General features: G+C 48.7%; 1 protein-coding gene across 2 annotated transcripts in view; it reads right to left on the reverse strand.

The window, feature by feature from the left end:
- RHBDL3 (rhomboid like 3) overlaps positions 1–22617 on the reverse strand; it is a 66439-nt gene that overhangs the window by 30735 nt on the left and 13087 nt on the right. Inside the window, exons 3-4 of one of the 2 annotated variants that reach the window (XM_049772207.1) lie at positions 13310–13468; positions 5625–5849 (exon numbers count right to left, since the gene is read on the reverse strand). In XM_049772207.1, coding sequence (XP_049628164.1) covers positions 5625–5849; positions 13310–13468 — 384 coding nt within the window. The remainder of the gene's footprint in view (positions 1–5624; positions 5850–13309; positions 13469–22617) is intronic. The other variant, XM_049772217.1, reaches the window with a different exon arrangement.

Genomic DNA, 22617 nt, shown 5'->3' on the forward strand with positions numbered 1-22617 from the left:
CTTACTCTTTTTGGGTCTTTTGGGTCACACCCAGCAGTGCTCAGAGGTTACTTCTGGCTCTCCACTCAGAAATTGCTCCTGGCAGGCTCAGGGGACCATATGGGATGCCGGGATTTGAACCACCGTCATTCTGCGTCTAAGGCCAACACCCTGCCACTATGCTATCTCTCCAGCCCCCTTTTTCTGTTTTTTTTTTTTTTAGGGCTTACTCTTGACTCTTGGAAAAATTGTTTTGTTTGTTTGTTTATGGTTTTTGGGCCACACCCAGCATTGCTCAGGGGTTACTCCTGGCTATCTGCTCAGGAATAGCTCCTGAGAGGCACGGGGGATCATATGGGACACTGGGATTCGAACCAACCACCTTTGGTCCTGGATCAGCTGCTTGCAAGGCAAACGCCACTGTGCTATCTCTCCGGGCCCCAACTCTTGGAAAAATTGAGAGACCATCCAGAGTGCCAGGAATCAAACCCATGTATAGAATGAGTACCCTACCCATTGTACTATTTTAATCTCATATTTGAGTTTTTGAAGCAGTGCCATACTGTTTGGACCATTTTAGTCTTCCATCAACATGTAAAAGGATCCAGAAAGTTGATTTTGCAGGGCCAGAGCAATAGCACAGTAGGTAGGCTTGCATGCGGCCGACCAGGGTTTGATCTCCGGTATCCCATATGGTCCCTCAAGCCTGCCAGGAAAGATTTCTGAGTGTAGAGCCAGGAATAAACCCAGTGGGTTAGTAACAGACTGTGGCCCAAAAACAAAACAAAACAAAACAAAGTTGACTTGCAGATAACTAAAGTTTACTGCCTTAAGAGTTTTTTGTTCGGGGCCGGAGAGATAGCATGGAGGTAAGGCGTTTGCCTTTCATGCAGGAGGTCATCGGTTCGAATCCCGGCGCCCCATATGGTCCCCTGTGCCTGCCAGGAGCAATTTCTGAGCCTGGAGCCAGGAATAACCCCTGAGCACTGCCAGGTGTGACCCAAAAACCAAAAAAAAAAAAAAAAAAAGAGTTTTTTGTTCTTTTTTTTTTTATTGTTTTTGGGTCGCATCCGGCAGCGATTATTCCTGGCTCCATGCTAAGAAATCCCTCCTGGCAGGCTCTGGGAACCATATGGGATGCTGGGATTTGAACCACCGTTCCTCTGCACGCAAGGCAAATACCTTACCTCTATGCTATCTCTCCAGCCTGCCTTAAAGGTTTTTATTTTGTTTGTGTGTTTTGGGACCACACCCAGCAGAGCACAGGCTTACTCTTGAATCTGCACTCAAGAAGTACTCCTGGTGGTACTTGTAGACCATATGGGATGCTGAGGATTTAACCCAAGTCAGCCACATCAAGGCAAATGCCTTACCCATTGTACTCCAGTCTCTGTAAAGTACAGTCTCTGAACTCCAGTACTTAAGTCATCTGGCTTAAGTGTTTGTGTTATTATTTTTTGGACCACACCCAGAGATGCTTGGGAAACAGGGGCTACTCCTAGCTCTGGATTCAGGAATCACTCTTGGCAATACTAAGGGGACGGTATGGGATGTTGGGAATTGAATCCAGGTTGGCTGCATGCAAACACCTTAACCTCTATACTATCTCTTCAGCTACTGGCCTAAATCTTAGTATATTTAACTTCTTTTCCTGGATCTCTTCCCAGAATCTGTCATACATGTCCCTTTATTCTTACGGAATATGCATACCTTTTTAAAAGATGTCTTAGGTTTAAATCTGGGTTATTGGAGTGAGTCTCTTTGGAAAGCTGATAGGATTTTTCACTCCTACAATAGATGGCCCAAGTTCTTTTATCTTTTTCTTTTCTTTTTGTTTGTTTTGGGGCCTCACCCAGCAGTGGTCAGGGCTTATTCCTGACTCTGCACCGAAGAATCATTTTTGGTGCTCCTGGTGGTGTTCTGGGGACCATCAGGGGTATTGGTAATTTTTTTGTTTTTTGTTTTTGGATCACACCCCGGCAGCACTCAAGGGTTCCTCCTGGCTCTATACTCAGAAATCGCTCCTGGCAGGCTCAGGGGACCATATGGGATGCTGGGATTCAAACCACCATCCTTCTGCATGCAAGGCAAATGCCTTACCTCCATGCTATCTCTCTGGCCCCTGGTAATTAAATGTTGATTGTCCACATGTAAGGCAAGTGCCCTACCCACTGTACTATCACTTTGGCCCCACTTCTTGGTTTTATTGAAGGGAAGGTTGGGAACTCAGAGAATCTAACCAGTGATTTCTGGCCAACTGAGCTGATAGTTCATGAAAAGGCTTGAGGATGCAGACTCTGCAGAATCAGGGAAACCTGAGGCTACTATGGAAATGCTTGAGGCCTGCAGGCTACACCTATCAATGCTCAGAAAACCGTGTGGTATGAGGAGTCATATCTGGGTCAGGGACTTGTCAGGCATGTGCTCTGACCCCTGTACTGTGTTTCTCTTCTACTCTTTCTGTTTGTTTGAGACCATACCCAACACTGGCTCAGAGTTTATTCTTGGTTTCTGTGTTCAGGGTAACCATAAGCAGTAATTGAATCCGGGTCCAGCCAAGCACCCTATCCTATCTCTGCAACACTGTGTTTCTTTTTTTTCGTTCCTTCCTTCCTTCCTTCCTTCCTTCCATTCCTTCCTTCCTTCCTTCCTTCCTTCCTTCCTTCCTTCCTTCCTTCCTTCCTTCCTTCCTTCCTTCCTTTCCTTCCTTCCTTCCTCCTTCCCCCCCCTCCCTCCCCCCTTCCCTCCTTCCCTCCCTTCCTTCCTTCCTTCCTCCCTGCCCTTCCAACCTCCCTTCCTCCCTCCCTCCTTTGCTTCCTTCCTTCATTTTTTTTTTTTTGGATTTTTTTTCGGCCAAACCCCTGATGATTCGTCAGGGGTTTACTCCTGGCCTTAGTGCCCAGAAATTGCTCCTGACTTGGGGGACCATTGGGATGTCAGGGATCGAAATGAGGTCTGTCCTGGGTTAGCTGCGTACAAGGCATGCACCCTACCACTGCGCTACCCCCTCTGGCCCTAGCATTGTGTTTCTTTAAGATGCAGGCCTGCCTTATATTTCCTATTGGTCTCTTCCTGTTAATTCTTCCCTAGTGCCAATATATACAAGGACTTGAAACAGGTTAAATCAGCATTTCCCAATTCATTATAAGGATTGGTGGTTTGAGTTTACATAACCGAGCTTTCTGAAAAATTGAACACAAAATCCTGGTGTCTCAGATATCATGGGCAAATTATTGAAATTTTGATCCTCAGTTTTCGCTGTTTAGGAAACTGTCCCTTCTGAAACAGATTATGAATATGAAGTTACTACTTACTGGAGGGATAGTACAAGCAGAGGTAGGGCACTTGCCTTGCATGCAGCTAGACTGCATGATGAAGGTTTGATCCTCAGTTTCCCATATGATCCTCCAAGCCCACAAGGAGGTAAACAAAAATCTGGGAGTAAGCATGAACTTATGTTTTTAAAAAATAAAGGGATAGGGGCCGGAGAGGTGGCGCTAGGCATAGGGCGGACCACGGTTCGATCCCCCGGCGTCCCATATGGTCTCCCCAGGCCAGGGGCCAGGGGGCGATTTCTGAGAACGTAGCCAGGAGTAACCCCTGAGCGTTCAAACGGGAGTGGCCCAAAAACAAAACAAAACAAAAATAATAAATAAAAATAAAAGGATAAAAATCACTTTATATGTCAATGGATATAGGGGCCAGAGAGATAGCACAATGGTAGGGCATTTGGCTTGTACATGGCCAACCGAATGACCCAGGTTGGATTCCCAGCATCCTATATGATCCCTTGAGTCTGCCAGGAGCGATTTCTCTTTTTGTTTTTGGTTTTTGGGTCACATCCAGTGGCACTCAGGGGTTACTCCTGGCCTCTGCTCTCAGAAATCGCCCCTGGCAGGCTGAAGGCACGCATATGGGATGCCAGGGAATCAACTCAGGTCAGCTGCATGCAAGGTAAACACCCTACCTCTGTGCTATTGCTCCAGCTACCCTCCCTCCCCCCCCAGCAAATTTCTGAGTAACCCCTGAGCGCAAACTGGGTGTGGCCCCAAAACCAAAATAAATAAATAAATAAAGTCGATGGTATGATGCTTGCCTTGCATGTAGGTGACCAGATTTTGGTACCTTGGACACTGCATATGGTCCCCTGAGCAACTCTAAGAAAGAACCCTGACTGCAGAGCCAGGATTAAGACTTTGGCCAGGGATATAAATCCAAAGGGCTGGGGCACATGCTTTACAAATGCAGGACCACTTATGGTTGATACAGAGCATCAAATGGTACCCCAATCCCTATCAAGTGTGCCCCCTTTTTTCTAGTGATAAAATCTACGTAGAGGGAGCCATGCCTAGAATGCAGAGGGGTGAGGACATCAGCTGTAACGAAGGCTGAGTTGGGAGCTTCTGGGTAAAATCTGGGGATTGCTCTGCCCTCATCTGCTGGACTCCTTGGGTCTCTCTTGGAGTCCATCTGTCCACCTAACACCATGTGGTGTGGCTGGAAGGCAAACACAGATTCCAAAGGCAGCTCATTATTATTGGTCCATCAAATAGAAGTTAATAAATAGATCAACACAGTAAAGTGCTAGGAGAGATGAGTCCCAGAATATCTCAGAAAAACTGCAACTTCAACATTACTTAGGTAAAGCTATAACAACAAATGCAAGAGGCTCTGGTCGGCAGACCAGACCTTCTGATTACACACAACACACACACACACACACCCACACACACACACACACACACACACACACACAGAAAGAGAGGAGAAGAAAGATGCTGTGAAGCTTAACAATCCTGCTGTTTGACTAGGCAGGGACTTCACAAGAACATATGCAGGGGCGTAATTAGGCCTGTGGCTCTGGAAGAGAAACGGTGGAGATTATGAAACACGGAGGAAGCCATTCAGGAACTGGGCTTGGAGGCCCAACAGGTGTCTAGACTTGAGCAGCCAAGAGATATTCAGAGCTTCTCATGCAAGGGCACTGACTCCAGGAGGGTCTCCTATGGAGGTGGTTACATAAGCAGAGCCATATACAATTCACACTAGGCACGGTGATTCCCTAAGGAGACGATGTTCTTTCAATGTATGTGAGGCCCTTATTTACCTTTCTGGAACTCCTCCCTCCCCAAGGGAAGCTTTTGTTCAGAAAGTACCACCGTTGGCCATGTCTCTTATTCTAAAGAGAGAGTGGGATCTGAGGGGGAGAAACAGGGGCTGGGTCAGCTTGTCTCACTTTACAGGTGGGAGAACAGCGGAGACCAGGAAGCAAAAGACCTGCCCATCATTTCCTCATGTGGGAAGGAACTAAAATAACTTGCTTTTAAAGAGTCTGCCTGGCTACATCCCACAAATCTATGAACATATTGCATTGCCGTTGTTGCTAGATTTTTTGCTGGGGGGAGATTGGTCATATGGGGACACGGCTATAGCAACAATGACTGAAGTTATTGTCTTGAATTCTGATGGTGGGATGGTTATGGGGCTTGTATGCCCAGTGATGGGGCCTGATTTGGAACAACTGCCGCCTGATCCTCCATCCTTGCCTTTTGGGGGAGAAAATGTTGTCCTTTCCTCATGATCTCAGAAACCCTTTTGGTGCTTCACCCCCCGGGCTAAGCAACTTGCAGCCCCCACATCCTTGCCTCCAGCAGTGTGACCGTGATCATAAACCAGGGCGGTGGGCAGCAGGTGTAGCTGTCGTAGTACCACTTCCGGTCAATCTCACGGGGCAGCGTCTCATAGGCCACATGGCGGATGAGCCGCTGGGAGAGGTTCAGCCCCTTCTCCTCCAGCAGGGCCTTGCTGCACAGCCGCCGGTTTCCCTGCAGGATGGCCTGGCGGAAGCTGTTGGATCGCTTGTTACTCATCTGGAAATGGAGTGGAGAAGAGCGTTAGAGGGTCAGGACTTCCCAACCTGCTTGCTCCTTAGAACACACACAGGCCCAATTCCACCTTCTTCTCTTCTTCTGCAAAGGCTATCTCTAGAGAAGCAGGAGTCTCTGGGGCCTTACTTAGGGTTCAGGAGTTCTAAGTACTCCACAGGTCTTTGTCTCATTTAACAGGTCTCCCTGTTGGGTTAAGAACTATGAATACTCCCATTCTACTGGATGAGGAGAACAAAACTGGAAGAATCCATTAAGTTCAAATTGAAGTCCAGTTTTTTTGTTTCTTTTGTTTCTTGTTTTTGTTTTTTTGGTTTTGGGTCACACCCGGCAGCGCTCAGGGGTTGCTCTGGCTCTACGCTCAGAAATCGCTCCTGGCAGGCTCGGGGGATCATATGGGATGCCGGGATTCGAATCACCAACCTTCTGCATGCAAGGCAAATGCTTTACCTCCATGCTATCTCTCCAGCCCCTGGTTTTGTTTCTTTTGGGGGCCATATCTAGTGGTGCTCAAGACTTACTCCTGAGTCAGGAGTAGTACAGTAAGTAGTGTGTTTGCCTTGCACATAGCTGACTCAGGTTTGATTCTTGGCACCCCATATGGTCTCCCAAGCCAGAAGTGATTCCTGAGTGCAAGGCTTGGAATAACCCAAGTATTACCAGGTGTGACACCCCCCATACCAGGTCAGTCATGTGTAAGACAAGTGCCTTACTTGCTGTACTATCTCACTATCTCTCTGCCTCAGAGTACTGTTACTTTACCTTCCTGCCACCCACCTAGTCACCACCCAACATCATGTTTAATTAAGCATCAGCTAAACCACATTGCCAGACACAGGGGCTGTGGTGGTGCTGCTGATAGTTCAGAAACCATGGTTGTGAGCAAAGGCGGCTGTGGTAGTACCAGAATGCTTCACGGTGGAGAAAGCATCTGAGAATGAAGAGGAGCAGGAAGCTGCATCCTCAGATGCACTAGTTTGGGACCATATGTGGCTTTGTAGAAGTATCTCTGGAACCAGAATCCTAAAGCTGTGACTCTGGAAAGCTCTCCCTGAGGAGTATCAAGGGAGCCCCGGAACTGGCTGCAGTGCCTACCTAAGACCAGGTCTCCTGCCTGCTGCTGCCCTTTGTAGAGCCCTGACCCCATCATCAACATCATCCTGCCTGATGTCTTCTGAAGCCTCTGTTGTCTTCTTACACCTGACCCTGCCATTATTTCTGTTTTATTTTGTTTGTTTGTATGGTTTGTTTTTGTTTTTGTTTTTGGGCCACACCCAGCATTGCTCAGGGGTTACTTTTGGCTATCTGCTCAGAAATAGCTCCTGGCAGGCACAGGGGACCATATGGGATGCTGGGATTCGAACCAACCACCTTAGGTCCTGATTCGGCTGCTTGCAAGGCAAACGCCGCTGTGCTATCTCTCTGGCCCCTGTTTGTATGTTTGTTTTGGGCCATACCTTGCAGCACTCGGGGGTTATTCATAACTCCCGCACTCAGAAACTACTTCTGGCAGGCTTGGAGACCATATGGGATAATGGGAATTGAACCTGGGTTGGCTGCTTACAAGGCAAATATTCTACCCACTTTGTTATCACTCTGGCCCCATTTTTATTTTTGTACATCAGCAGTTCTCAGCGATTATGCCTGGCTCTAGGCTCAGGGATTACTCTTTTTTTTTTTTTTTTTTTAGTTTTTTGGGGGGGTCACACCCAGCAGTGCTCAGGGGTTACTCCTGGCTCTACTCTCAGAAATCGCTCCTGGCAGGCTCGGGGGACCATATGGGATGCCAGGATTCAAACAACCATCCTTCTGCATGCAAGGCAAACACCTTACCTCCATGCTATCTCTCTAGCCCCAGGGATCACTCTTGGTGGTCTTGGGCAACCATATGAGATGCCAGTTTGAACCCAGGTTGATTACAAACCAGGCAGCACATTATCTGCTGTACTATCTCTCTGGCTCATTCTAGACCCTTCTTGGGAGCTGCTTGCTAGAGTCTCAGTTCTCCCAGACCAAAATGCTGCATAAGGGCTTGCCTATTGGCATCAAAAAAGGAATTTTTTATTTGTTTTTTTGACCGCACCCTTGGCCCAAAATTGGTGCTTGGTGCTTACTCCTGCATCTGTGCTCAGGGATCATTCTGAGGGGTGAGGTTCAGGGAATTATGCAGGGCATCCGGGATCGAACCCAGGCAAGGCAAGTGCCTACCTGATGTACTATTGTTCTGACCCTTAGGGAGTGAATTGTTAACAAATCCTTGGGCTCTGGGCCTAGAAGTGAACAAGAGGCAAAACCTAAAGATAAGAGCCTAGAGAGTAAGCGAACCAGACCAGATGCATAACTGGTAAAAAAAAAAAAAAAAAAAAAAAAAAAAAGTCTATGTAGGGGAAGATGGCTGGGAGCACTTAGATATACCAAAAAAAGATGGGAAGATTCTCCATTGTATGTCTCTGGGTGCTTCTATTTCTTCCCTTTCAAGTGGCCCATAAAACTTGCCTCTGCAGGGGCCCAAGCCTACAGCAGGTAGGTTATTTTTTTTTTTTTTTACATATGGCTATCCCAATTGATCTCTGGAACCCTATGTTGCCCCCTGAGCACTTCCAGGAGTAATTCTTCAGTGTAGAGTTGGGAGTAACCCCCAACCATTGCTAGGTGTGGCCAAAATAAAAAATAAACAAAAAGCTCACTCCTGCAGCTGCACCTGATGGAAGAATCCTGTAGAGTGATTCCTGTCTCATCCCTGCTACATCTACAATCTTGGCATCTGGCTTCTAGCACCACATAAGAGGGCTCTCAATGCCTGGGTGTCCCACTGCCAAACAACCCCCTCGCCTCAGCCACTACTATCCACCTCTTCCATTCCTTAGGTGCATATGCACAAAAATTAGCCTCTGCCCATATCCTCAGGCCTGTGAGGGCATTCACAGCAATGGCAATGGCACCAGGAAGTGGCTATAACTGTGCCAGGCTTGGCAGGACTGGGGATCTCAGACACTTGGAGCTTATGAGGAGAGCCAACGGTCGACAGTGAGTCAACAGCAGTGAAAGGACTGGTCAACTGAGTGGTTGCAGGGGGTGGGGGCAGAACATTATCCTCATGACAAGGACGGGACTCAGGCTTGGAGAGAGTAAGGGATTTTCTCAAGCGCCCAGAGTCAGTCACTCACAGTTGGGACTCATTCAAATCTGCCTGGCTCCAGGGTCCTGGCTCGCCCAGATGGTGCTTTCGTGCCAACTGGAGGAGGAAGCCTCTTTTTTTTTCTGGATGGCTGCACTCATTCCAGGCCTCCGGGAGGGCAGATTTTAGTCCTCAAACATCCCTCTACCAGCTTTCCCAGACTAGCACACAACTTGCCGACCCAGCCCTGCCAACCCTGACCATTCAACTCTAATGTAAATTCTTTGCTGAGGGCGGCCTGGGTGAAGCACTGTGAGGCCCTGAAATGATTGTGTTGGCAAAAGAGTCACAAAGGATAATCCAGTGGAAAAACATTAGCGACAAGTAGAGCACTAGTAAGGTCCTGAGTTTAATCCCTGCTGCCACATGTCCCCTGAGCACTGTTGGGAGTGCCCTCACCCAACAGAACACTTTCAAATAGTTCATCTTCTTTGACACTTAGAGTAACCCCAAAATGCGCATCTTTTGGCTTCATTTTACCAATGGGGAAAACTCCAGCTTGAAACAAGAGGTTATTGGGTCAAAGCAATAGTATAGTCACAATTGCTTTGCACATGGCTGACCTGGATTTAATCCCCGGCATCCCGTAGAGCTCCCCAGACATTGCCAGGAGTAATTCTTTTTTTCTTTTTTTTTTTTTTTTTTCTTTTTTTGGGTCACACCCGGCGGTGCTCAGGGGTTACTCCTGGCTGTCTGCTCAGAAATAGCTCCTGGGGGCCGGAGAGATAGCATGGAGGTAAGGCATTTGCCTTTCATGCAGAAGGTCATCGGTTCGAATCCCGGCGTCCCATATGGTCCCCCGTGCCTGCCAGGAGCAATTTCTGAGCATGAAGCCAGGAGTAACCCCTGAGCACTGCTGGGTGTGACCCAAAAACCACAAAAAAAAAAAAAAAAAAAGAAATAGCTCCTGGCAGGCACGGGGGACCATATGGGACACCGGGATTCGAACCAACCACCTTTGGTCCTGGATCGGCTGCTTGCAAGGCAAACGCCACTGTGCTATCACTCCGGGCCCAGGAGTAATTCTTAAACATGGAGCTAGAAGTAAATCTTGAGCACAACCAAGTGTGGTCCAAAACACAAACAAACAAAAACAAACCCAAACCAATCCAGGAGTTATGTAGTGAGTGGAAAGCAGAGACTGGAGTGGTAACCATCTCCCTTATTCCAGGCCCTAAGCCTTCTGCCCTGCTTAGGGGATTCCTGAGCACAGTGAACCCCATCTTGGCTGGTCTCCCAAATAGCCCAGCTCACGTGAACTTGGATAAAACAGTTCACTGGCTGCACCAGTTCAGACATTGAGCAGCGAGACCAAAAGGGTTGAGCAACAAGTTACCAAAGATTCCGCAGTAGGTACCTCACAGCCCTGGCTGCAGAGAATCACCTCAGTAGCCTGTTTGATGCCCTTCTCTGCCGGCCCTCTGTTACAGGTCCTTTGCTGCAGCTGGTGTACTAGGGATGAACATATAGAGGGACTCGGGCAGGCTCAAGTCCAGAGCTGGTCTCTGGTGGTCCTGCTGAGTTCATCCCTCCCATCCCATGGATCTTGACCATCCCTCACCCTCACCCCCTGATCATTTCTTTTTTTGTTGTTGTTTTTTTTTGGTTTTTGGGCCACACCCGGCGTTGCTCAGGGGTTACTCCTCGCTGTCTGCTCAGAAATAGCTCCTGGCAGGCACGGGGGACCATATGGGACACCGGGATTCGAACCAACCACCTTTGGTCCTGGATCAGCTGCTTGCAAGGTAAACGCCGCTGTGCTATCTCTCCGGGCCCACCCCCTGATCATTTCAAGTCAATCCCCTACCCTCCAGCAGGTTTAGTTCATGAGAATACCAGTGTATTCCTTCACCCTTAACTGTCTTGCAGCTGCTCTCTGCAAGCATGCTGGGCAAAGGCAGGCCCTCAGCCAAGGAGCAATTAAAGCAAGCCTAAAGCCTAAGTAAGCATCAGGGATGGAGCTGCAGTTTGGCAGTAGAGCACTATCTTGTGTGAATGAGGTCTCAGGTTTAGTTCCCTTCACCAAAAAAAAAAAAAAAAAATCAGAAAAAAATATTATAAACTACACCTGGCGATGCTCCAAGCTTACTCCTGGTTCTGTATACCAGGCATTATTTCTGGTATTATTATTGGGGGATCATATGGGATGCTGGGATTAAACCTGGGTACTCTATCTGCTATACGATCACTCCAACACACATCCCTTTATGTCACACCTGGTGATGCTCAAGGTTTATTCTTTTTTTTTTTTTGGTTGGGGGCAAACCCGGTGTTGCTCAGGGATTACTCCTGGCTCTTCGGTCAGAATCACTCCTGGCAGTCTCCGGGGACCATATGAGATACCAGGAATCTGGGGCCAGCATGGTGGCGCTAGAGATAAGGTGCCTTGCCAGCACTAGGATGGACCACAGTTCGATCCCCCAGCGTCCCATATGGTCCCCCAAGCCAGGAGCGACTCTGAGCGCATAGCCAGGAATAACCCCTGAGCGTTACCGGGTGTAGCACAAAAACAAAACAAAACAAAAAAACAGGGAGAGAGATACCAGGAATCTAATCCAGGTTGGCAGTGTGCAAGGCAAATGCCCTACTTGCTGTTCTATCACTCTGGTCTCTCAAAGTTTACTCTTGACTCTGTCTGTGCTCAGGGATCACTCCTGGTGGAGCAGTATAGTTTGCTAGGGAATAAGCATGGATCTGCTACATGTAAAGCAAGAGTCCTGGGGCCAGAGAGATAGCACTGCTACAGCAGTAGAGCATTTGCCTTGTATGCAAACATCCTGGGAAAGACCCAGGTTCAATCCCCGTCATCCCATAAGGTTCCCGAGCTGGTCAGGAGCGATTTCTGAGTACAGAGCCAGGAGTAAGCCCTGAGCGTGGCTGGTTGTGGTCCAAAATTCAAAAACCAGAAGAAAAAAAAGTAAGAGTCCTACCTGCTATCCTATTACTCAGACCCCATTAAAAATTTTTTTTTGTTTTTGGGCCACACCCATTTGATGCTCAGGGGTTACTCCTGGTTAGCACTCAGAAATCGCCCCTGGCTTGGGGGGACCATATGGGACGCCGGGGGATCGAACCATGGTCCTTCCTTGGCTAGCGCTTACAAGGCAGACACCTTACCTCTAGTGCCACCTCGCCGGCCCCTAAAAAAATTTTTTTTAAGCTTGGACAATCACATCACACATTAGAGAGGTCCCCTGGCACAGTGACAGGGCAGGATGGCACTGGAGCCCTCTCAAAGCCTTTGAATCCTAGGAATCTGAGAACTTCACAGCTGTTGCTTCACTTTGGCCCCTCCTTGGTGACAAGATGAGAGGCGGCTGTCTCCATTTCATCAAAAGGGAAAGCAAATTGAGACTTCGGCCTTGTATTCATCGTACTTACTAGTTCATGCAGCTTCTACAGATGTCCCAGCCATCACTCCAACATGGAGAAAATGCTGCCTCCACTGAACACCAATCAAATGCCATCATAGTTGCTCTGAACAGCTCAGAGCAGTCACCAGCTAGTTTGAGTTCATAAATATACTCCACTAATCCAGGGCCAGAGTGATTAGAGAGTAGGTAGCATATTTACTTTGCATGCAGCCTACCCAGATTTGATCCTTGGAACCTCATATGGTCCCTGAGCCACTCGAGAAGATAACTCTAAACACAGAGCCAGGAGTAAGCCCTGAGCACTGTTGGATATAACCCAAAAAAACAAGAACAAACAAACAAACAAACAAACAAAAAAACATATCCCACTAATCCAATTTAGGCCAGAAGGAAAAAATTCTAAGCCTTGTGCAGAAACTACCAAAAGACATGAGACCATCTCTTCCCCTGCAAGGGAAAACAGTATGAGGGCTAGAGTGGCAGCAGCCTCTTTGTTACTCCACAGGAGGATGTGAATTGTCTGGACTTCTCTAAGAGTAAGAGAACCAAAAATACAAAAAAATGGCAGAACCAAGAGAGCAAGAGAACTGGTCCTTGGTGGTATCTTTTCAACTGTTGAAGCCTGAACCTTTTCAGTGTTAAGGCACTAAAAATCACTCCCTTTAATTGTCTAAGAGAGTTCTCTAGGTTCACAGGGGTGCCAATCTTCTGACATCAGTGGACAGGCACTTAATCCAAATGCCAGTTCTTAGACTGTTAACAACCTTAGACAGTTAACAACCACAGTGGTAGATCAGCCACTTCAATCTATTTGTGCTGGGAGACTAAAAACCACTCCTCTAGGCAATCCCCAAACAGCCCCTTCCAGTAGTAAGGGACCCCCAAGCGCTCACCAGGTTGGCAAAATCCTGGTAGCTGATCTGTCCATCCGCATGGCTGTCAGCAAGCGCCAGGAGCACCTCCCTTTTGTGCGGGTCCAGCTTGGAGCTGTGGTTCTCCAGGAGGCTCCGGAACTTGCCTGTGCTGATGTAGCCTGTGTTCCCAGGGTCAAACTGAAGGAAAAGCACATACAGCAGCAGGGTGAGGGGGCACCCCCTCAGTCCTGCCCCAGTTACCCCATCTCCACCACCACTCGCTGGTTCATCTCTCCAGGGCCTCTGTCCAGAGACCTAGGCCATGTCTGGGATGTGTCCAAGGACACTGACAACAACTGAAAATCCTACAGGACTCTAGAGACCTTAGAGGGGGCTCCATCTGACTTGTCAAATACATGAGTAAGAAAATTATGCACTTGCTCCTCTCCCTTCTTCTAGAGCTGGGACAAGAGTAATGCACATCAAGGAAGAGGAATTTAGTGGTGGTGGTGGTGGTTGAGGTGCTGGAAACATGATATACAAGTGATCTGTTTGGGTGGAATGTCTTTATGCCCGCATTTATATGATGTCCATGAGCATACAGCCACACACATGTGCACACACACTCCTATACAAACCCCTATGCATGCTGGGTGACCTTGGCTCCCAAAGGGACTGTGCTCTTGTGTGTGGATATGGTGCCTTTCTGTTCTCTGCACTTAGCACCTTGGCTCCCAAGTCTAGTATTCCTAGCAACTCCACTTCTTTTCCCAGTGACTCTAATGCTAAGCCTGGAAAAGCTCTGTACCATGCCAGGCAAGCACCTTAACCTCTGACTCTCTAGCCCAACAGACATTTGTGTGTGTGTTTCAAGGAGCCATACTCATGTTTAGAGCTTACTTTAGGCCCCTAGATCCCTCCCCAGGAGCTTTTTTGTTTTATTTTGGGGCCACATCCAAGGATGCTCAGGGTTGCTCTTGGGTTTGTACTTGGGAATCACTTCTGGAGGTGTTTGGGGAGGGTACCATATGGGATTCTAGGGATCAAACCCAGATCAGCTGCATGCAAGAAAAAAAAAGGCACCCTCTCCTCTGTACTATTGCTCTAGCCATTACTCCTAGCTTTGAATTCAGGGATCACTCCTGGTGAACTTGAGGGACTATGTAGGATGTCAGGAAATTAAACCTGTTATCAGCCATGTGTAAGACAAGTACTCTGACCTCTGTATTATCTCTCCAGTCCCCTAACAGATTTTTAAAGTAGTAAAAGGCCCCCAAAAGCAACATTTCTGATTTTGTTGTTAAGAAGGAAGCCCAATGAGCGGCACAGTGCTGATCAGTGTCCCTTTCTATCCCTGCACCCAATAGGATTCAAGCCTGGCTCTAGGTTGGGGGAACTTGTGGGGGCTGGGGTGAGAAGCACTGCAGAGAACAGAGGTCAACAAAGAACCTCTGCTGCTGGGCATTCACTGGGGCAGGGCCCCCAGATCCCTCCCTGGGAGCTTTGGGGGTGGGGGGCTGCAATCCCATAAGGGCCTCTCTCCCTTCTTCCAGTCTAGACAAAGAACCACCTGCTCCCCCTCCTCGCCCCCTCCTCAGGGTTCCCTGCTGTTGTCCTAGTGACAGGGCCGCTGCCCCCACCAGGGCCTGCCAGTCCTGCCCCAAGCACATTACAGGCTCCAGACTGCAGAGAATGAGCTGGAACTGGGCCGAGCCTCCCTTCTCTGCCAAAACTCTACCTTTCATGCCAGGGCCAGACAGGCCTGACAATGGGGGTCATCACCACCCTAATAACAAGGCCTCTGGGATGACTAGAAAGGAGGGAAAAGCAGTCAAGGAGCTAAGGAGCTGTGGGAGTCAAAAGGACAGACTCAGGCTATAGCTCCCCAGTTTCTCAGAAGTTAGAGAGGGGGGAAGTTAGAGAGAGGGAGGTGTGGGGAGAGAGAATGAGGGAATGAGAGAGACAGAGAAATAATAGGGAATAAGAGAAAATGAGAGAGCTTATAAGCACCTAGATAGGGCCTGGGGCAGGGGTAGTTGCAGCATTGAGAGGAAGCTGCTACAGAGGGGAGACAGCAAGACAGCCAGGTTGGTACAAGGCCCAGGAGAAAGTGAGGAGAAAAGGAGCCTGGAATAAGACAAAACCCACAGTCTCCTTCAGGGACCAGCTTGCAGTCTCTTCTAGAAAGCAGAGCTGGTCCCCTTGAGTCTGGGGAAGGGAGGGAGGGGCACAGTGGCCCCTTCATCATGCTGCACAGTCAGTTCTACATGCTTCTTGGGGTGCACTTATGTTGCAGTTGCAGACTTGAGGGGGGCACACATCTGTCTTGCCCTGGGTTGTTCTTCAGGGCCAGCATGGGGGTAAGGAAGATGTCACAAAAGCCACAGTTTGTAGCGTTTGAAAAAAAAAACAAACAAAAAAGCCCTGACAAATGCAATTTGTTGGTGAACAATATGCCAGAGGCCCCACTGCCCTTTCAGCTGCCCCATGCCTTGGGCTCACTCATTTCAGGCAGTGGGACTCTTTCAGGATAATTCTGGGCTGTGTGTGTGTGGGGGGAGTTTTGAGGCAGCCTAATTGGGGGTGGGAGACCGCCAAGGAATATGGCTATGAATGGACTGCCAGCAGGGGCCTTGCGGGAGCTGGGAGCCAGGAGCCAGGAGCGAAGCATCCCCCCACCCCAGCTGTCTGGGGAACAGAGGAGGCCACAATCAAGTCCACATTCAGGCTGGGGCAGAATGCAGGCAGCATAGGGAGGAGAGAGCAGAACAAGGGAAGGCCCCCTCCCCACTTGCCCTCCTTTCTGAGGCTTGAAAAGACCTGAGACTGGAGGGACCATTAATCCAAAGCACCCAGCCCTCTGGCCCCTTAATCCTGTAGGTCACCAGCTTGCCCCATTTCCCCAGCTGGGCCCCATCCATGATCAGCACAGTCTCTCACCCAGGGCAATCTCCCACTCATGAATCGCACCAGGGCCACACCAAATGCCCTTCTCTATTGTTCCATTTAGGGATTCTTCCCTTCCCTTATCTGGGACAAGGCTTGGGGAGGGTGTTCTGGAAGAATCCCTGCCCCCATCTCTTATACTGGCTGGAGCATGTTCTGTTGTTCATTCATACTGCATCTGTCCCACATCAACCACAGCACAAAATTCTGGGAGGAGGTGGAGAGGCAATGAGGGGCTCTACAGACTGGAAAAGCACAGGAAAAAAAGCACCGTATGTAAACGGGGCTGGGATGAGACATGCGAGGGACAGACCCTCTTGTGCAGCCTGGAAGTCAAAGCTGATGAGAAAGTGGGGAGCAAGATAAGGCTCTTTCCCAGGAGAGGTGTATGCCAATGAGTTGAGAATCCCCGAGCAGGGCCCAGAGAGCTTAGAGAAAGGTCAGTGGGTTCCACTGCACTGCAGGGCTGAGGAGGGATGGTAGACTTTTGGAGTCCAGAGGGTCAGTGAGGGGTGGCTAAGCAGCCCTCCCACATGCTTCTTCAATCAAAGCAGCTCTACACTGGCTAGTTTGAGGGACTGAACTTCTGTACAATGCCACAGGAGGAGCCATGTTTATATAGTGTCCACCATGCAGGACATCTTTGAATTGCCCTACTCTCATGTCAGAGCCCATGAGTTATTAGTGTCTTTTCTCCTCCCTCCCTCCTTCTTAAACTTTTGGTTTTGGGGTCTCACCTGAGGTGGTACAATTGGAACCTGATATAGGATGAACTGGGTCTCCTACCGACAAAGCATGTACCCCAGATCTTTGAGTTCTTTTCCTTGTCTCAACAGTGTCCCACACCCATTTTTTTAGGATTTGTTTAGGATTTACTCCGGGCTCTACACTCCTGGTAGGTGCAGAGGGCCATATGGGATGTTGACAAGTTGACACCATACAAAGTAAATACCCTATATCTGTACTATCTCTCTGGGCCCAACTTGGACAATGAATTTTATGGTTTTCTATTTATTTTCTGGTTCTCCCTGGTTGTCTGGTTGGGGCCACATCCAGTGATGTTCAGGGGCTACTTTTGGCTCTATAATCAGGAGTGATGAGTGGCAATGCTCAGGAACCATGTGGTGTCACAGGAATTTGAACTAAGGTGTGCCACAGCCAAGGTAAATGCTTTATCAGAGTGTTATGGCTGGTTCCATCCATTTATAGCTCACAACAACCCTTTGATACTATTATGGGCTCCACTTTAGAGAGAAAAATAATGAGATAAGGAGTGTTGAGTTGCCCAAGTCTGAAGTGCTGGTAACTGGTGAAGATGAAGTCATCAGTGCTATTGTGTTTGAGAGACCCCAGTATAGTCAGATCATTCTTTTTTTTTTTTTTTTTTTAAATGAGAGCTCAGAGAGAGTGGAGTAGGGCTGCACAAGTCAGTTCTGATTCAATCCCCAGCATCACATATGGTCCCCTGAACCTACCTGGAGTGATCTGAGCACTGAGCCTGAAGTAAGGCCTCAGCACTGCTGAATGTGATCCAGAAAAACTATTTACTAAGAATCCACTATGTGATATGCAGCATTCATTTTATGAACAGGGAAACAGGAGCCAAAGAACCTAGCTAACAGTCATGAAAATCCCTTCTAATCCCACACTGACCACCAAGCTCAGGGGTTCCTATCCATTCAGAATCCCTTTGGAAAGACGTGGTACACAGAAACTTGCTAAGAGTTTCCAAGGTCATACAACTGAGAAACCTGTTTGGTTTTGTTCAGTCCAGCATTTCCCAAACTCCCTTGACCTTCTATAAATTCTTCTTTTTCATGGCTACACTCCAAGGAATACTATTAGGGGAAAATGCCGGCATTAAACAGAGTTATTTCCCTCAATTGTCATCCCCAGACCCTTTGGTGGTGGTTCCACAGTAGCCTTTATTTATTTATTTATTTATTTATTTGGTTTTTGGGCCACACCTGGCAGTGCTCAGAGGTTACTCCTGACTCTACACTCGGAAATTGTCCCTGGCAGTCTCAGGGGACCATATGGGATGCCGGGGATTGAACCTACGTTGGCTGTATGCAAGGCAAACACCCTTCCTGCTATGCTGTTACTCTGACCTTCACAGCAGCCGTTAGCCTTAGCCTAGTGTGTGGTATAAGCTCTCAAGGAAGTGGACACTTGATTCTAGGGACTTCCAGTACAACTCACATCTTTGGGATTTTGTGGTCCCAGCAGAAGCATGGAGAGGGGACAGCAGGGAAAGGAAGTGGAGGCATATGATTAGCCTCAAGGTTCCGGAGCTCCTGGGGTTGAAGCAATGGTGCAGCTGTAGGGTGTTTGCCTTGCACGCAGCTGACCCAGGATGGACCTCGGTTCGATCCCCCATATGTCCCATATGATCCCCCAAGCCAGGCAAGATTTCTGAGTGCATAGCCAGGAGTAACTCCTGAGTGTCACCCGGTGTGAACCAAAACCAAAAATAAATAAATAAACAAATAAAAGGTTCAGGAGCCCAGAGCTTTTGGAGCTGCTGCCTGCTCAGCACCCAGGACAGCGACACCAATGGACAATGACGCCATTGCTCTCCTCCCCCTGCAGGCCAGCCCGCTAGGCAAAGCTTCAGGACAGGCCCTATGGCAGCAGAGAAAGCAATACACAAAGCAGCAAGGAACACATCTACTTTACATCTATTATATATGTGTGACATACACAATCTGCAATGCCTGAACAACCAACATCTACTCCTTGAATTCCCTATTTTCTCCTAGGCGAACCTTCTCGCTTTATTGATATAGAGGAGCCCAGGACCTCTCTGGGAAGAGGAGATACTTTCAAGGACTCCCCAATATGCCATACTGGTGAAAATTTCTTGGGCTGGAAGGTCAAGATTGGGATCACACGGGCTTCAGCCATGCAAGGCAGGTGCTCTACCTCCGCACCTTTTTCTTTTTGGGGCGGGTTGTTTGGGACCTGGAGTCTTAGGAAGGTCACCTCCCCAGCTCCACAGTCCCCTTTCTGCCTACTATGGCAATAGAAATCCTGAGAAATAGCCACAAGGCCTGCCTGATGAGGGACAAGGGGAAGATGTAGCTGGCTGCCCCTCTCTGGGAGTTCCATGCCTCAGCTGCAAGCACCTTGCATCATTATCTGGCTTTTGAGCAGAGCAGAATTAACACAGCTACCCAGGGAGCTGTGGCTAAGCAGAGCTGCCCCACGCTGAAGCCCACCGTGGAATTTGGCCCATTCATGGATATTTATGGCCTGTCAATTAGGTCCAGGTCTGCAGCTGCCGAGGTCAAGGAGGTGAGGTTATGGGAGTAGCAGCATTCTCTGCCCTTCCTCCTCTCTTGCAAATGAGGATGGCAATTCTCCTTAGAGAGATCACTCACCTCCCTTCATATCTACTAGCAGCCCCTCTGCCCCCAAAGATGTTTCCCCAAAAGCTCTTTATTTTTTAGACTCACACCAACCCAACCCTAAAGTAAGTGCAATTAGTGCCATTTAACAGCTAGGACAACAGGGACCCTGAGACCAAATGGCATATTGGAAGAATGGGGTACATTCGTACATCTACTCTTTGAATTCCCTTTTTCTCTCCTAGAGGAACCCTCTCCTTTCTTGATATAGAGGAGCCCTGGACCTCCTTGGGAAGAGGAAATACTTTCAAGGACTCCCCCATGTCCATATGGTGAAAATGAGGGGGGAGAATCTTACAAGACCTCAGGCTTGTGGCTAAAGCAATATTCCAGTAGAAAGAGCACTTGTCTTGTGGGTAACTGACCCACTTAAATCCTTAGCACCACAGATAGATCTCTGAGCACCACTAGGAATGACACCTGAGTATAGAACCAGGACTAATCTCAGGATGCTTCTGGGTGAGACTCCTACACTACACCTCCCTAAAAAATAAAAAAAAGACCTCAGCCTTCTCATAGAAGAAACCAGTTTGAGACCTGGAATGATAGAATTGTGAACAGGGAGCTTGCTTTGCATGTAGCCGACCCAATTCAATCCCTGCACCTCATATAGTTTCCAAGGCCAACAGGAGAGACCCCTGAGCACAGAGTTAGGAATAAGTCCTGAGCACCACAGGTTATGCCCACACCCCTCCCCAATCAAAAAAAGAGACCAGTTCCTAAAATCCAGGCTTTAGCCCTTCTTCGCTGAAAGCACAAAGGACCAGGGCTCCCTGGAAGTTCGCCAGGCTGTCCTTCTAGTTTTGGAGAGGCTTTAGTCAGGGTGAGATTCCCTATGACTCCTCTGCTTCCAGAGGCCTCTGGGAGCAAGGGTTGCTGGGAAAGAGAGCGCTCCTCTCAAGGGGCTTTTTTCCAAAAACTTGTGCCTGTCTTCTAGGTCAGTGTCTCCCCACCCCAAGTCACAAAGCCCAAACCCAGGATGTGGGGCTGGCAGGAAGTCTGGGAGCTGAAGTGCTCTTGCCTGGGCAGAGAAGCTCATCTCCTGGCCTGAATCCAGGCAGAGCTGCTGGACAGTTGGCAAGTTTCCAGCAAACTGCCCCATTCTTCTACCCCTGAGAGTGATGGCAGAAGAGTACAGCCACAAGCACCCAGGATGGTAGGTGCAAAAAGTTGAGAGATGGGTGGTGCCTCTTTCTTGTCAGGCCAAGACCGTCCATCTCTTCCCCGACAGGACCTCTTGAAAGACCCTGCTCTCCCTCTGGTTCCCTTCTGGGGGCCTTGGAGACACACAAACACTAAGGGGGTGTCTGGGCTGATGACTCAGAGGCAGGCCCCGTGGGTCCCCAGGAGCATATTTAATGCCCGCTGACTCATGCAGGCCCTGCTGGCAGCCACCCAGGGACTTCGCAGAGTCAGGAGTCTGGAACCCCAGGGGAGCAGCAAAGCAGGGATAGCAGAGAGGGAGAGGGGGGTCTGACATCTGTCCCACCCTCCCCTTCTGCCTAAACCCATCTCTTGCTGCTTGTCCAGAAGCTATACAAGGGTCCTTCCGAGTACTGCTGGTGGGAAAGGGGCTCCCAGAAGTGCTGAGGTCACCTGGGCTACACCTGGCTGCACTCAGAGGTCATGCAGTGGTAGGTAGCAAACCTAGGTTCTCTGAGTACACACTTCAAACTCCTGTGTCCTTAGTCCAGATCTCTCTCTTTCTGGTTTAATGGGAGAGGCCAGAAAGGGCCAGGGTTGGAGAGTAGAGTGGGTAAGGCACTTGCCTTGCACTCTACCGACTCAGTTAGGTTCAAGTCTTACAATGTTCCCTGAGCCCACCAGGAGTGATTCCTGAGTACAGAGCCAGGAATAAGCCCCAAGTACTGCCAGGTATGGCTCAACTGCACCCAAATCCCCCCAAAATTAAAAAAAAATACTGTAATAACAGAGTACAGAGATCTGCAGGGAAAAAAAGTAGGGTGCAGTCCTCTGACTGGAAATAATGCACAGTGTCAAAGCAGCTGGGTCTCACCCTGTTCACAGACTAGGAGACACCCATGCACACTTCCTCTGTGAGAGTTGCCATGTGCTCTGGACCTCTGGGTCCGCTGAAGACTCAGCTTCTCCTTGTGGAGAGGCAGCAACACACAGTTCTGCTAAAAGGTTGCCATGAGACGGCAGGCATTTATGTACACAGTAGACACTCAAGTTTACTCCCCTAATTAAAAAAAATTTTTTTTTTGTTTCTGGGCCATATCCAGCAGTGTTTAGGGTTTCCACCTAGCTCTGTGCTCAGGGATCACTCCTGGCTATGCTTGAGAAACTATATGTGATGCTGATGATTAAATTTGGGGTAGACTGAATTCAAGGCAAATGCCCTACCGATTATACTATCTCTCTGGCCCCTATTCTCAAATTATTTTCTGACTGAAACCTGACAGCTGAAGGAATACGGCAGGGGGTGCAGGGTCTCCAAACTGTTCATCACTCAGACGATATATGGCACAGGTCAGTGTCTGGACCTCTTTGTCCAACAGGCCCAAATGAGCCATGCTGGTCTCTGGCTTCCCCTTTCCCCCTTCAGGGGAATAGGAAACTGGTACCTGTGAGAACTTCCTCTGTGAGAGTTGCCATGTGCTCTGGACCTCTGGGTCCGCTGAAGACTCAGCTTCTCCTTGTGGAGAGGCAGCAACACACAGTTCTGCTAAAAGGTTGCCATGAGACGGCAGGCATTTATGTACACAGTAGACACTCAAGTTTACTCCCCCTAATTAAAAAAAATTTTTTTTTTGTTTCTGGGCCATATCCAAGCAGTGTTTAGGGGTTTCCACCTAGCTCTGTGTCTAGGGATCACTCCTGGCTATGCTTGAGAAACTATATGTGATGCTGATGATTAAATTTGGGGTAGACTGAATTCAAGGCAAATGCCCTACCGATTATACTATCTCTCTGGCCCCTATTCTCAAATTATTTTCTGACTGAAACCTGACAGCTGAAGGAATACGG

The sequence above is a fragment of the Suncus etruscus genome, chromosome 1 (genome assembly GCF_024139225.1).
Source record: "Suncus etruscus isolate mSunEtr1 chromosome 1, mSunEtr1.pri.cur, whole genome shotgun sequence".
In the NCBI taxonomy this organism is placed as follows: domain Eukaryota; kingdom Metazoa; phylum Chordata; class Mammalia; order Eulipotyphla; family Soricidae; genus Suncus; species Suncus etruscus.